A 15,050-nucleotide genomic window follows, 5' to 3' on the forward strand; every position below is an offset into this window, starting at 1 on the left:
CCGGGCAGACCAGTGTCATGGATTCAGACTAGGTTCAGTCTTCCTATTGCCAAGGACATCCACCTTCTAGAGAAGAAAAGTCCCTCGAGCAGGAATCCCAAAGGAAGATTTTTAAGACCAGTCCAGCCTGCAGTCTGAGCTGCTGCCCTCTTGGCTTAGTTTAAAAGAGTGGAAGTGAAATCTGGAGGCTTAAGTGACCAGTGAGGAATGGTTCCCACTAACAGGCATTGTATGAGCTGCATTATACAAACACAGGGCCTTCGAGTCTGTGTCCACATATGCTATTGGACCTATCTTCCCTTTCTTTTTTGCTTTGAATCCTCTTGCTCCCATTTATTTAACCATCAAGTTGCGTCCACCCTAATTTGTAGTTCATTCTTACACGTCCATCTTTTCTGGATATGCAAGGTTACATCTCTATTATCCAGTTACACACTCATCTGCTGCATCCTTTTAATTAAAGAACCTAAACACATTAAGAAACCTGAATAAGGGGAGCCTTTCAAATGCAACCACACACCACAGGGTACAAACCCATCCGGAATGTGTGTTTCAAGAATTTATTAATTCTGCAGTACTGACATACATTTCTCAAAGCAACAGTTGCCAGGGACATCTGCCTTTTAAACCGACATTTCAAAGCTGATCACGATACAATCATCTCCCAGAACTAAGAATAGGATACCAGCAGCTAAAACATTCTATTGCTAAAAGACATACTAACTTCTCTTGTGCCAGTTTCTGCCGTCCTCTCCGCTGCCAGCTTTAAGAATGTCAATTAAACCCTTGCTAATACAGTTCACAAAACATAGAGAGGCTCCATTTATCACCTGGACCCACTCAAACAGAAACATGCGCCTTGCTCCTGGGTTGTGCTCAGTGGCCTCAAACGTGAACAAACTATTACAAAGTAATCGAGGATGTGACTGCATACGCAGCCTTGAGCTGTCTCAAGACTGTAAACGCTCTTATTCTTCCTCCCCTAATAGGTGAGATACCTCAAATTACCTGGCATCTTAAGGGCATGCACAGAGGCGGTTACCTCAGACAGCTAACATACCTTACTGTGTTACGGGAGCTTCCTCAGGTTCTCAGTCCAAGATTCAACAGCACTTTCAAAGCTACACACAGCACAACTAGGAAGTACGTGAAGGGAGCACAGATAGAAGGGGCACCAAGAGGAAGAACAGTATCTTACATTTAGTGAATAGGATGTCCTGACAAAAATCTGTTGATTTCAAGAACCTATTCCCCCAATGGCCCGTTTGTCTGCTTTAATTAAGCTTTTAAAAACATTCTGGACAGCCAGAAGTGCTCTTCAATTTTCCATAAAAACCTGCCATCACCAAATGCTTACTGAAGAATTTTCTAACAGTATTTTCTTCCTGTTAGAAACACTTCTTTCTTCCGTAGTTTAGTATTAAAAAAACCAGCAAAATAGTGCCATGGCAAAGACAGCAGGACAGACAGTCTGTTCTGAACAGATAACTGGCTAATCAGAAAAAAAAACCCGGTAATCCCTTGAATGCCGAAACAAAGATGGACTAGTGCAAGGGGAAGCCACCTGTCTGGGATTCAGGCCTCACCCACGAGTCCAACACACGAAGCACTAACCTATTAGAGGGTCCGTCACATGTGTCCAGTCAATACAGCACTGCAGCTCCAGCTGATAGTGAGACTGAATGTAGAGGAGAAGGTGCTGGTAAAATCCTATGCCAGCAACTAAGTGAGTCCGGTAGGCACACTCCAGAGTGCTACGGCTGTGAATGTGCTGGAGGGAAGAAAAATGAGAATATGTTAACGCAACGCGAGTAACATTTTAGGCTGGCCACCTTAAGTATGAAGCAAGATAGTGGGTAGCTCAGCTGTAACTGGTTTTGCACAGTTCTGTACCTCCTCTTGCTCAACAATGTTGTATCTAGTGGTATTTACTAAGGGTCAACATCAAGAAGGAGAAATACTTGCTGCAACAACAAACAAATAAAATCAAGGTGTCTGGTTAGAGCACGTTAAATACATTCAGACAACCATATCACCAGGAGAGAGTTTAGGGCATTAGAAAATACAAGTGTGAATACTGTGAGTATTTTCCAGTGATCAACTTCAGTAAAAACAAATCAGCACTGACAAAGCCTCTTAAGACCATCGTTCTACATGGAGATATACATCTTTTGAAGATGGGGAGACAAAATTTAACCAAATTATGTTGAAATATCCTCTGCAACAGCAGTGCTCGCAGCAGATCATTAGAGGTTACCTGCCCACAGCTAGACAAAGTGTATGTCAGCTCCGTGATTAAAATTCAGGAGTGCCTGGCTTCCTGCCCTGTGTTCAGACCACAACTTCTCCCAGCAAATTAAGCTTTTAACTTGGTCTCGCCCATCACACAGCCAGAGACTTTCTCATGCCAGAGCCATAGATACCTGCCTTTTTATTTGTTTTAATGAGCTGGATAACTTCATAGTAAACTTTTCTCCAGAGCAGTTCTTCTGCTTTTCTTCCATAATCCACTGGATGCAAGAACATCAGCTTCACACACAGCTCCCGCAGCCTGAGGTAGACAGCAGAGAATTCACGTTTAGCTACAGCAGCTTCAAATACAGCTGCCACTACATAAGCGTGGAAGAGGAAAATCTGAATTCATTACGATGGATGAGCTAGGCCATCTGGTGATGGTACAGCTTGTATCACTCCCACACAAGAGCATCTGGAAAAGCCATACACCTAATCAGTTATCTCGGCTCAGCTGGCCATCAGTAACTTTCTAAATTGCAGTAATGTCAAGAATTGTCTTGACAGCTTAAAAAATTAGTAAGAAAAATCATCCCTGCTAGACACCCTCTCATCCTGACAAAAGACTTCACACACATATACCACACTTTTTTTTTCCTAAGATAATTACAAGGAAGGCATTGGCCAATATGAAGACGACTTATTTGTATTAAAACGACACCCAGGAATGCCTCCAGCCATGGACTATACAGTTAGTTACTGTTCAAATACAGATCTGAAATATAGCCTCTGCTTCAAAAACCTGGAGGGATCCCAGGTCAACAAGTGCACTACAAGTTGAATGCACTGTGAAACTGCAGATTCAAAACTTCCATGCGTTGCTTCTCATGGATTTTCCCCAGCCAAATACAAAAAACAAGTGCCCTGTCCAACTTACTTGTTCCTCAAGCTGATGTTCTCCGGCTTGAACACTTCTTGATACGCTGCCTTATTACCAAGGATGAGATCCAATCGATGAACGGCCTCTACCACTGCTCTGCAAGGTAACACAGAAAGAAGAGTTTCAGAATAGCAGGTTATCTGGGATTATTTCATGAGATCTGGGATGTCTGCACAGAACCATACTAGCCTAGCTAATTCCATTACGAGCAAGCCGCATTATACCACCACACAATATTAATTGATTTCCTTTCTGCACTCTATTTTAAAAAGCTTATGGAAAGAAGAAGAAAGCAGAGTTACAGACCCTGTAATGATTTTGCTGTAAATCAGCTGTTTAACCACCAGTTAGCACTGCCTGTCTGGTCAAAAATGTCAATTATTTCTACAGGAGCAAAATCAGAAATGTCATTGGACATGTTAGCAACTTTTAACCTCAGCAATTAAATTGTGCTATACATACACTCAGATTAATTTAAGCGTCTTAAAGCCTATGATTAAAAAATTGATTGATATCTAACAAGTACTGTTTTGATAGGGTAAGAGTCAAACCTCCACCAACTCCTGTTTCTTTACCAACTTCACTATAAAAAAGGCAACTCACATCATTCTTGTTTGCCAAAACTTCCTGATCTTCATTACAGCGATTCACTGATTAAAGCCGTTAAAGATCTCTCAGTGATAGGTAGCAGAGATATTCAAAACCAGCCTAAAACACGAAATCTGTTACGGAATTTTTCCCCTGAAAGACAGCTAGAAGGCAGACCAAGCAACCTCCAAACATCTCAGTCATGCAAAAAAATACTTCTGTGAATCACTGCCCAAGACTCTCCTCCTGGAGGAGGACTACCACACTGCGTGTAGAATCTCAAGCACTCAAAAGTCTGTAGCTGTGAACAAATCAGACTACAATTCCAGAACACTGCAGTGAAATAAAACCGGGGACTTGCAGAATCATTAGGGTCGACAGAAAGTACCCTCATCAATATCTCATGGACAGTTCGATAAAGGAAAAATCAACCAGCCACGTTAAATCCTCCTTACCAAGAGATCATGTCTAAACCTCTGCCTTTGTTAAACCTGCATTTGAGGCCAATAAAGTGACTCCTGAAATTAACTTTTCCCAGCTGTTGACTCTACATGTTCCTCTTTAAGGAACAGGTCCTCCAGGCCATCCCCAGCCATTAGCTATCAAACTCCACAGGTATTTGTTCTCCCCCTCAACTTCCCATCTATCTACCTGTCATTCCTTGTTTGCCCCAATACCTTTACTGCTCCTTCTGCTGAGCCTGCCGCACACGGAGAGCTGTTTGAACAAGAAGCTGAAGACAAGCAAGATGCATCGTAAATACAGAATGAGACAGGCCTGATCAGAGCAAACTTCTGCAAAGCAGAACAGCTAGATGCTGCTACCAGCCTGCTCCCCCCTCCCCGAAATCTCCATCGTCTGCAGAATGCAAACTCCCTCGTCACGCTCACAGCACAATGCAATGACTGAACCTTCTTTTCGCACGCATGCACAAATGGCTGCCAGATTGAGTACAGGGCACTCGCAAGCAAGAGCATGCCAAACCATATGCTTAGGAGGTAGGCTGAAACCACCACCACTTCCTTGAAAACTACAGATATTACTGTAAAGTAACTGACGGTTTCATATACCAGCCCCTTACTAGCAAGGCAAATCTCCTTTCACAAACCCACCACACCAAAAGGAACCTCCCTGAAAAAAACCCAGAACATTCAGGAGCTCGAAAAGAAAACATCCCATCTCACGCGATGTCACCGAAAACCTTTCATCCAAGGATAACTGGAAATCTCATTTGTTTTCAGTAAACCACAGAACCTGACAGAAGAAGAGAAGCATAGGGAATAGGACCGTCTTACACAATGGCTTGGGAGATCAAAACACCACAGAGTTGAACCAACTTCTTCCTAAATAATCATGAAGAAAACCAAGAATAGAGTAAGAATCACACACAAAAGTCTGCTACTAACCTTGATTTCCGCAGCCACTTCTGCTCACTAGCATCTTTCTCAGACGGCCTGAAGGTCCTTTGCAAACTCTAACAAACTAATACCCTCCAACAGCAAGTAAAAGGCAGTAAGTATGAAGGATTCATCCAAGCTCAGAGTGTATTGGCGGGGGGGAACCAACAAGCCCCACATACACGTTTAGTTTCCCCAAAATAGATCTTCACGAAGCAGCAGGCAACAAACATACCCTTACTGCAACCTGTGATTAATGTCCTGCCACTGTATGTCTCAAAGACCCTCAGCAGGAAACGAACAGTGTGGCTCACAGGGAACTGATTCGGTTCCTATGCAGAAGGGTGACCAGAAGAAAGGGGAACTGCTGATTTATTTCATTCCCACAGAGAAGTACAGGAAATCTATGATCTTCTATTCCCAAACTAGGCAGTCTCTACATCCTCAAAAGAGCTATAAAAACGTGTTCACTGTGCGGCTAATCGTCAGCCACTGTGTGTCTGATACAAGCTCACATCACTGACGCCTCAAGGTGGGAAACGATTTCACAGTGACTACAAGCAGTCGACACCTGCATCCCAGGACATGGTCAGCCCTTAGGGTGGGATGTCACACAGGCAGGTGTGACCCCCTGTGTCCAAATCCTCATGTGCAAGTTCGCTGTATTCGAAGGCTCAACACTGACACCTTCTCCTGCCACGTCGTCAATTCAGATTCCTTTATGGGCACACGGTCCAGGTTCTCTCACTGCTCAGAGGCTCACATGCCACACAAGCCAAAAAAAAAAAAAAAAGGTCACAAAACCTCATCTAAGAATCCTCCCGATTCTGTGCAGTATGACACCAATGAAATGACAGGAATTACTCAAAAAGCAGTTGCCAGAACCCCCTTTCCAAGTTGCAGACAGCTATTTGGCTGCCAACAGTATCAAGCGGGTAAGAAATGTGATCAAGCAGTTAAGGAAAGCCTACTCACATGCACCAGGACTCAAATGCCTGCCAAATGTGAAGTACAGAAAAGTTTCCTTCCAGGGACTATCTGAGTAGGGATCTCGGAGGGTATTTCACCTTCCCCTCAAGCACAGGGTGGGAGGCGTCCCAGAGGTTGTAAAATAACCCTTTTTCCTACAACAGTCAGGGATGGGCACGCGAAGACACTGGTTGCTTCTGCCACTTTTTATGGGTTCATAAAGAAACAGGGAGTTGGTAATTTGAAAGCAGCAAGGTCTATCTTTTAGGATGTGGGTTCCTGAGCCATAAGGCAGACCCCATGCTAAAATGTCTTCTTATCAGCACGAGCTCCAGAGTGCTGCTGGAGAAGGCGGAGGCAGGAATAAAGAAGAATCTGTGACAGCCAGTGATGGCCTGCAAGGATCCTATGTCTGCAGTGGTGAGGAAAGGGGACACGGTGAGGACAAAAAGGTACAGGAGCCAGCCTCACTTCAAAAATGTTAAGAAAAATCAACGCAGGCGCTATAGACCACCCACTGATTAAAACACAGTTGAGCATTTGTGCCTTGGGTGGCTTGAGACCATGGGCTGAATTTTACTTAGCAGTTAGGAGTCCAAATTTTGTCCCAGTACCCATTTCTATACCTGCTGGGTTTAAACGTTGCTTTCAGACAGCACATCAGAACCACAGAGGAGGCAAATCAGATGCCAGTCTATTAAAAGAACCAAGTACAGCACATCTTGCCAAGCAGGGTGGAAATGGTCCAACGAAAAGCCCTCTTCAGCCACGCAGACACCCATCTATCACCTTCCTTCTGTGCCGCTAACATTCTGGGATGGGGCAAGACGGCAGGGAGAATTATTTGTCCCCTCTCTATTTCTTTATTTAATACATCACTAAGAGCCACAGTCTCTGACGACTAAGACATTTCTCAGGGAAAAGAACTGCAGCCTTTCATTTGTATTCTGGCATGTGTCAGTACACAAATAATACTGCCCAGAACAAGGCTGGCAGACAAGAATAGTAACGCAAACCCAGTGAGCTAATGGTTACCCAGAATCCAGAAAAGAAATCTGTAAAACAAATCCAGTCACCCTACGCTAAAACACGCACTGTAAAACAGCACCCAGGATAATCCATTTGCCACATTCTCAGGTGAAACCTGGGGATTATCAATCCAGGAAGACTTAAATGGAGAAGATCAAAGACCATCCTACGAACAGCAATGGGCAACCTCATCTCCGAAAGGACACTCCGATGGCCTACATACTTGCCAAGGATTGCAGAGGCCTGAGCTCAACTCCCACTGCTCCCACAAGCAGCCACAAAGCTGATACCATGTGAGCACAGTTTATAGCTGGGACTGTGACATTCAAACATCTGTGATTCAAAGGCACTGTTTAATCCGATGGCCAAAAGTTTCCAGAGACAGTCAGCCATCACACAAAGTACAACGTGCTTCTTAGAGGGCAGGAAGTTACCGCTTCATCTAACTGAACTTCAGGCTGAAATAAAGAAGAATTGACAAGAGACTGTTAAAGTAGAAAGCTTGCCAAGACAGCTATCAGCTATGTAGCAAGAAAATTTGTGGCCACTGCAGGTATTATAAATCCTGCACCAAAATCACAATACCTACTTCCAGCTAAAAGAAGAGCCATCTCTACAGGAGTGTGGTTTTCTTTTTCTGCTGTAAAAAAAGGCTATAAAGCAACCACACACCTTATTCTGCCATAAAAATTTAAACAGAAAACCACCGCTTCCTTGCCTTGATGACCAATCCCATGCCTGGTCAAGGGACGTTCACTTGTGAGCTCCAGAGGCACAGGCGGTACCGCTTGTCAGCTGAGCTAAGAAGCACACACATTCCTGGTCCACTGTGACCACATCTTAAACCACGATGAAGGTGATTTAAACAAAACGCATTCTAATTTGCAAGCGGGAACACATAGATCCTCTCCAATCCTGTCCACCACACCTCAGGTGGCAGTGGGCAAGGTGTTATGCTGCATCAGCTTGACTACTAGCAGATGTGGGAAGCCATCCCTAAGATCAAATGGGGCATCTCAATGGGACAGCAGATACAGAGCTCCACGGCCCTGGAGGCGCTTCCAGCACGACAACGCAGCCCACACCTCCGGTAATCCAAGCCATTGTGTTTTACCACTGACCTTGCAATAAGAAAAAGAAATGCAGCTAATATACCTTCAAAGCGCAGGGAACGTGCTTGTACAAAGCGCATCATGGAAACAAACAAATTCTAGTAACTAGCACTCAAACCTGCTATTACTGCTTTGGACTTTTGGGCAAGGATCTTGCCAGATTTCCCAGAGGGAGGCAAGCCTTGCCCTGTTTTAGAGGGCACTGAGGTTCCACGAGATGGAAGGACATTCCCAATGTCACCAAGCAAGTCAGCAAGACAAAAAGAAAACGGACCCTGACGTAAAATCCATCTCTTGCCTTCATTTTGCTCATCGTTGAAACCACACTGTCGCTGCTGAAATTCCGCTATGAATCTGCTTTACTGATGGAGAAACTGAGACAGAAGGGGGCAATTTCTGGGCTACACTCACAAAATAAGTCATCAGCAGAGCAGAGGCCAGGCACCTCAGCGCTGACAGCATGGCACCTCATCCCTGCTGGGTTGAGCTGACCAAGGCCATCATTATTTCCTGAATCTTGTCTTCTGACGCTATTTCCAACGCACAGTGCAGAGATGTAAGTGAGAGTGGAGTCCCAGGGAGTGTTTTGTGGGAAGATCTGCAGCTAGAGCAGTCTTGCCCTCCATACAGCAGGAAAGTGCCCTGGCTCAAGCTCCTGCTCATCGCACCCTCTTCTCCAGCCCTTCCCACATAATCCCTGTCTACTGCCAATGCCAGGGACCCCCTCTCCAGCCCCTCTCTCCCTGGATGCACCCCGCATCTTGCCCTTACCCCACTGCATCCCCACATCTCCTTCCCCCCCTCCCCGAATCCCACATAACTCATTCCTCCATCCCCCGTGCCCTGACCCATCTCCCTGGGTGTTCCATGCCCCCTTTCCCCTCATCCCTGCCTTCCTCCCCCCGTCTCTCCGTTGTTCTCCCATCTTGCCTGGATCCCCCACAGCTCCCTCCCTCACCACCCTCTGTTTTGACTCACCTCCCCTGGATCCCCCATACCCCCTTTTCACCAGTGCCGCCCCCCACCCCGCGTATTGCTCATCAACTCTGGATCCCACACAACCCCTTTCCCCCTGTTCCCTTCCTCCCCCATCTCCCCTAAATTTCCCTCTTCTCCTTTCCCTTAGCGCTGCCCACTTCCCCTGGATTCCCCCCAATTTTATTCACCTCAATCTTCCCTGAATTCCACCATTCCTTACCGTTGTTCCCCCCATCTTCCCTGAATATCCCTCCAACCCCCTTCGCTCTAGTTCCCCTCGCCTCCCCTGGATTCCTCCCCTCTCCAGGTTCCCCTCCAACCTCCCCTGGATCCCCCCCATCCCCTCCATTAACCCCCAGCCTTCCCTCGAGCCCGCCATCTCCTTCCCCAACCCCCTAAATCCTCCCTCCTTACTTCCCCCAGCTCCTTCCCTTCAATCGGCCCTAACCCCCCCCAGGCCCCTTCACCTTCCCAATCCCCTCCACCCTTGTCATCCCCAGTCTCCTCTGGATCCTCCCCATCCCCTTTCGTCCCTCACGGTCTCCCTACGCCCCCCCGGGTCCCATCCCCTTCCCCGGGCCCCCCCGGATCGCCCCCCGACCCCCTCGCGCCGGCCCTCCCCGGGACCCCGCCCCACCTCCTTTCGTCCCTCTGGTCCCTCTAGTTTCCCCCGGACCCCCTTCATCTCCCCCGCTGCCTCATCCTCCCCCCGCCTTCCCCTCCGCCGACGCCCCTCTCCTCACCGGTACAGCCGCTTGGTGTGCAGCACCTTGGCCTCCGGCTCGCCGCTCTCGCCGCTGGCCCCGCCGCCCTGGCTCATGGCGCCCGGCGAGGGCAAGGCCCGGCCCGGCCGAGCGCGGCCCACCGCCCCCTCAGCACCGGCCGCGCCGCCCCGCCGCTCCCCGCCGCCGCCGCCGCCCCCGGCCCCGCTCGGCCGCCATGGCTGTGCGGCTGCCCCCTGCCCCGCGCCGCTCTCGCGAGACTTGCCGCAAGACCGGGGAGCGGCGGGCAAACATGGCGGCGGCGGGGTCGGCCTCACCTCGCGAGAGTTTACCTTCTCGCCGCACCAGCACTTATTGCTGGCAAGATGGCGGCTGCGCGGCGTCATCTCGCGAGAGTTCCCCCATCCCGCACATACACACGCGGCTGCCGCGCCAGCACTTAGTGCTGGCAAATATGGCGGCCGCGCCGGCGTCAGGCAACGAGCTTTATCGGGCGCCCTGCGCGCCGGACAGGGGCGCGGGTGGCCGGAGCCGGGCCTGAGGGCTGCGGGGGTCCCCCCCGCCCCGCCCCGCCCCGGGGAGGCCCACTGTGGGCCTGGTGGGCCTTCCCTGTGGCTGCCCCACGCCATGGGCCTGGCAGGAGCTGTGGGGCGGGCGTCCCTCTACCTCGGCGCCTCAGAGCCGCCCCGGGGGCTCAAACAGGGGCCACCCTCATCGTTGTGGGGCCTATGAGCGGCCCAGCTGGAGGGAATGGTGGGAGGAATCCTCCCCCCGTCCTGGGAATCCCTTCGTGCTGCCATGTAGCACCAAAGGCAGGTGCTGCTGGCTGGGGCGGGGGCTCCCCAGGGCCCCCCATCCCTTTGGTGCAGAGATCCAGGCCCGTCCTGTCTCCGCCATGGCAGACAAGCACTGGGGCCTCTCCTTCTCCACCAGGCCCTGGCCCTGCTGCCAGCCCTCCCCGCGCAGAAACCCTCCTGGGAAGGGGGACGTGCTGCCCTGTGCTTGCCCCTACGTGGTGGCTGTCCCACACCACAAAGGGACCCACTGGCGACACGTCCCCGGGGAACGGGTCGGGCTGGGGAGCCGGCCCAGGGCTGAGGGGCCGCCCGCGGGCTCAGCACCGCGTCGGGCGAGGCTGCTGCGCCTGCCCCTTTCGGGCCGGCCCCACCTTAGCTGGTTAAACAGGTTTGAAGTCCAGACGGCGGAAAGACCGTGGAAGCATTTCGCAGGCTCCCAGCACAACCGCCGCCGCTGCCGCCTGGCCCCCCGCCCCATGGCCCCCCACCTCTCTCCAAGTAAGTCTCGCAGCGAGGGGAGCCCGGTGCCAGCTTCCTCCCCTGTCCCATGGGGTGATGAGCGAGTGGGGCTGGGAGCGGGGAGATGGAGGCGTGCGAGACACAGGAAGCTGCTTTAATCGTACTCCCTTGTCTGGACCTCAGATGAAGCCCCATGCCACTCTGTGCCTCAGTTTCCCCATGTCTGTGCCCAGGCCAGGGCTCTTCCTAGAGGCGCAGGGATGAATCTGCCCAGAAGGGAGGGAGAGGGAGAGAGATTTTGATTGCAGGAAGCTCCCATGCCTGCAGCCAGCAGCACCTGGGACGGGCTAAGAGACAGGGATCCCCTGCTAAGAGGGAAAAACGCGAGATTTCTGCCTGGATCTCCTGCTCCCCCATAGCAAGTGGCACCCGGCAGCCTCCTGTGCCCACCCCAGATTGGCCTCAGCTACAAGAGACAGCAAATTTGGCTCATCCTGACTTTCGCTGTGGTTCCTAGATGTGGCCTGGTCGCTGGACGGAGCCGCGGGTGGAGCCAGTTGCATTGGCCAGGCAGCATCCAGCTCCCCCGAGTCACAAGGCTCGTGCCCAGCCAGAAAGCCCGGGATGTTTGGCCGGGTGGGGAGGCAATTCCCAGGCTGTCCCCATTTTGCAGCCAGGCCTGCACACCCGGGGCTCACCAGGTGCCCAGCTCCGGGCAGCGGTGCGCACACGCATGGTCCCACATGCTGCTGCCATGGGCTGGGAGCACTGGCAGGGCGTGAGGGCATGGGGACACTGGGCTCTGCTTTCTCCTGATAGTGGAAGGGCAGGCAGGTGATGGGGACTCCAGGGGTGGTGGCTGCCAATTCCTCACCCCATGTTGTAGCTGGGGCTGTGTGTATGACCACAAACCTCTCACTTCAGCTGTTTTTTTTGTCTGTCTCCTTTATTCTGGCGCAGGGTGAAGCGGAAGGGACGGGAACCTAGTCCCCTCTTGACACCCCAAAACGCAGGAGAGTTTCTTGCCAGTTCCCAGCTGCATCCCCAGTGGTACTGAGCCGGCCGCTCTCATGGCTGCTGCTGACCCCATCCTGCCCCTTGAAGAGGTGGCTTTGCTGGAGCTGGAGAAGGTGGCCCTGGCCACCCCCCTGGACAAGGTGCCGCCAGCCCCGAATGAACACCTGGGGGACCCTGATGCCACCCTGCCATGGGACCGGTGCCAGTACGGCGCCCGGGGCCAGCCGGAGCCCGCGGAGACAAAGAGGCGCTCAAGTCCTGAAGGGGGCCGAGAAGACCCCGAGGAGGCTGCTCTCACCTGCCCCCCAGCTGAGGCCGAAGGCGAGGAAGCCCCCGGGCTGCCCGTGATGGCGGCCCACGCCTTTGTGCCCATCGACCCACAGTGCATTGAGCGGACACCTGGCAAGCAGAAGAAACAACCTGCCCCATGGCCCCGGGAGGAGGGCAAGGGGGGCTACGTCCCCCACAGCGACAGACCCGACAGCCTCCGCCAGAAGCAGGTCTTCCTTCCCATCGGCTCCTCGCGCTACAGGGACCCACCGGGCTTTGAGGGGCGAGTGGCCAAGCCAACGACCGAGGGGCCGCGGTGCCCATGTGTCAGGGACTGCGGCGCTGGCAACCTCAAGGCCGTGGCCTCGGTGGTGGGGGCCCTGTTCCTCTGCCCCTGCCTCGTCTACGGGGCCTACGTCTTCCTGCCTTTTGACGCCCCGCTGCTGCCCACCATCAGTGCCCGTCTGGTCTACACGCTCCGCTGCGCCGCCTTTGCCACGTTCCCCATCGTTCTGGGTGAGCCACGGGGTTGGTGTAGAAAGCCCTTCGCCCCCACCCCTGGGCTGAATGACCCCCGGGGGAGCGGGGGCTGTGGGGAGCGGTGAGCAGAGCCGGCGCCGAGCTCCTTGCAGCTCCATTGCTCCCACCAGGAGCAGCAGACTGACTTTGCCTTCCCTCTTCCCACCCCGGTGCATCTCTCTGGTCCTCCCCCAGCCCTCGGGCCCCAATGCAGTTTCACTGGGCGCCTGCTCAGCCTCTCTCTCTCTGCTCCCCAGGGATGATCGTCAGCGGCATCGCCCGCCTCTGCTCCTCTGCACTGGAGCCCTTCGGGGAGCTGCAGTGGGAGGTGGAGATCCACCGCACCTACGTCTCCCAGTCCGTCCATCTCTTCATCCTCTACTTCTTCAACATGGCTGTGCTGGCCACCTACCTCCCGCAGGAGGTCCTCAAGCTCATCCCCCTGCTCACGGGGCTTTTTGCCATCTCCCGGTAAGTGACTCCTTTACCTTACCTGGGCTGCGGCAGCACCCAGGGTGCAAACGGGGTCTGTCAGTGCTGGCAAACACCATGCCTCGGTGCAAACTGCCCCTCCGGCAGCGCCTCACCCGGCCAACAACAGTCGGGAAAGCCGGCACAGGGGAAGGGTTGCTCCATCCCTCATCCTGCTTCCCGCAGCGGCCATGCCTGGCAAACCCTCGCTGGGGGCAGAACTCCTGAGTGAAGCTGGGTGCCGGCCCCAGGGCATCGCCCTCACTGAGCCCGCACCTCTCTGCCCTCTCCAGGTTGATTTACTGGCTGTCGTACGCCATCGGGCGCTCCTTCCGCGCCTTCGGCTTCAGCATGACCTTCCTGCCCCTCCTGGCCATGCTACTCTGGAACCTTTACAGCATGTTCATCCTGGAGCCCGAAAACCTCCTTGCTGTGGCAGCGCCAAAGCCCGAGGACCAACCCAAGGACAGTGGGGCCAAACTGCGGTACTGGGGGTGAGGGAGGCCCCGGGGAGATGGGGGTGCCTGGACCCCGCGGTGCAGAGGGGTTCAGCCCTCCTCACTGCCCTGCCTTGCGAGCCTGAAGGTGGAGGGGTGCAGGCAGCTTTGGCTGGGCCCCTGCTCCCTGCCCGGCCCCGGCAAGGTTTTGCTGGGCACCTGGGGCTGAGAGAGCTAAGCTGTAAAACCCTCTGCGCTGGGAATTTCCTGCAGGAGGGTGAACAGGACCCGGAGCAAGACCCAGTGAGCCCTGTTCCATGAGGATGGGTTGGGGTGGGATTTCCTTCATCTCCTGCTGGAACTGGCTTTGCCCAATAAAGCCCTTCACCAAGCGGCTCTGGAGCTGGTTTGGGGAGGGGGGGTTAAATTCCCCTAGGAATCGCTGCTGCCAGGACTCATAGCTTCACCCACGGGATGCCATGATCCAGCCCCAAAATGATGTTTCCAAGAGGGGAAAAAAATTATGTTTCCCCAAACCGTCCATCTCCCAGCATTGCGACAGCACCCCAGCCCTGCATCCTGCTCCTGGGTCCCTGCATGGCTGTGTGGCCCGTCCCACCCAGCTCGTCTGTCCTCCTCTTCCTCCTGGCAGAGGTTCAGCACCTGGTTCACAAACCAGTTGGCCGGGTAGGAGGGAGGGAGCCCTGCCCCAAGGAGGGATGGGTGAGATGGCACCAGGCTTGCCGAGGGCTGGGGCCAGCTGATCCCCCACCCAGGACGGGCACCCAGCCTGCACCCCTCAGGGCACTGGGCCCCACCTCGGAGTCCTTTGCAGACACGAAGGGAGACCTTGGAGTCCAGCCCCATGCAAGTCTGATACTCTCAGTTCTCTGACTCTCAGGCATAACCCAAAACAGTTAAAAAAATCCATCAAATAAAGGCAAAGCCCCTCCATCCCTAGATCTGCCAAGTGTTTGGCTATTCCCACCTCCCATCCCCAAATGCTCTATCACGGGAGCAGTTCACCGACTGCAGCCCAGCTGAGTCAGAGAGTGGGAACAGTCGGACTCTTTCAAACGCGTTTCTCAGCAGGGATACGGCCCAGGGCCTGGG

General features: G+C 52.9%; 2 protein-coding genes across 4 annotated transcripts in view; one reads left to right on the forward strand and one right to left on the reverse strand.

Annotated features, from left to right (window-relative positions):
- The window catches only part of SMG5 (SMG5 nonsense mediated mRNA decay factor), a 28,434-nt gene extending 18,369 nt beyond the window's left edge, over positions 1 to 10,065 (reverse strand). For all 3 annotated transcript variants that reach the window (XM_059832185.1, XM_059832186.1, XM_059832184.1), the window contains exons 1-4: positions 9,989 to 10,065; positions 3,170 to 3,268; positions 2,428 to 2,551; positions 1,615 to 1,771 (exon numbers count right to left, since the gene is read on the reverse strand). In XM_059832185.1, coding sequence (XP_059688168.1) covers positions 1,615 to 1,771; positions 2,428 to 2,551; positions 3,170 to 3,268; positions 9,989 to 10,065 — 457 coding nt within the window. The remainder of the gene's footprint in view (positions 1 to 1,614; positions 1,772 to 2,427; positions 2,552 to 3,169; positions 3,269 to 9,988) is intronic.
- A 2,228-nt stretch (positions 10,066 to 12,293) lies between these two features.
- Positions 12,294 to 13,998, forward strand: TMEM79 (transmembrane protein 79). The gene is made up of 3 exons (XM_059832416.1): positions 12,294 to 13,026; positions 13,287 to 13,500; positions 13,794 to 13,998. The coding sequence occupies exons 1-3, from the start codon at positions 12,294 to 12,296 to the stop codon at positions 13,996 to 13,998; spliced, it is 1,152 nt and encodes a 383-aa protein (XP_059688399.1).
- The last annotated feature ends 1,052 nt before the right edge of the window (positions 13,999 to 15,050 follow it).

This window comes from Gavia stellata, chromosome 33 (assembly GCF_030936135.1).
Source record: "Gavia stellata isolate bGavSte3 chromosome 33, bGavSte3.hap2, whole genome shotgun sequence".
NCBI lineage: Eukaryota > Metazoa > Chordata > Aves > Gaviiformes > Gaviidae > Gavia > Gavia stellata.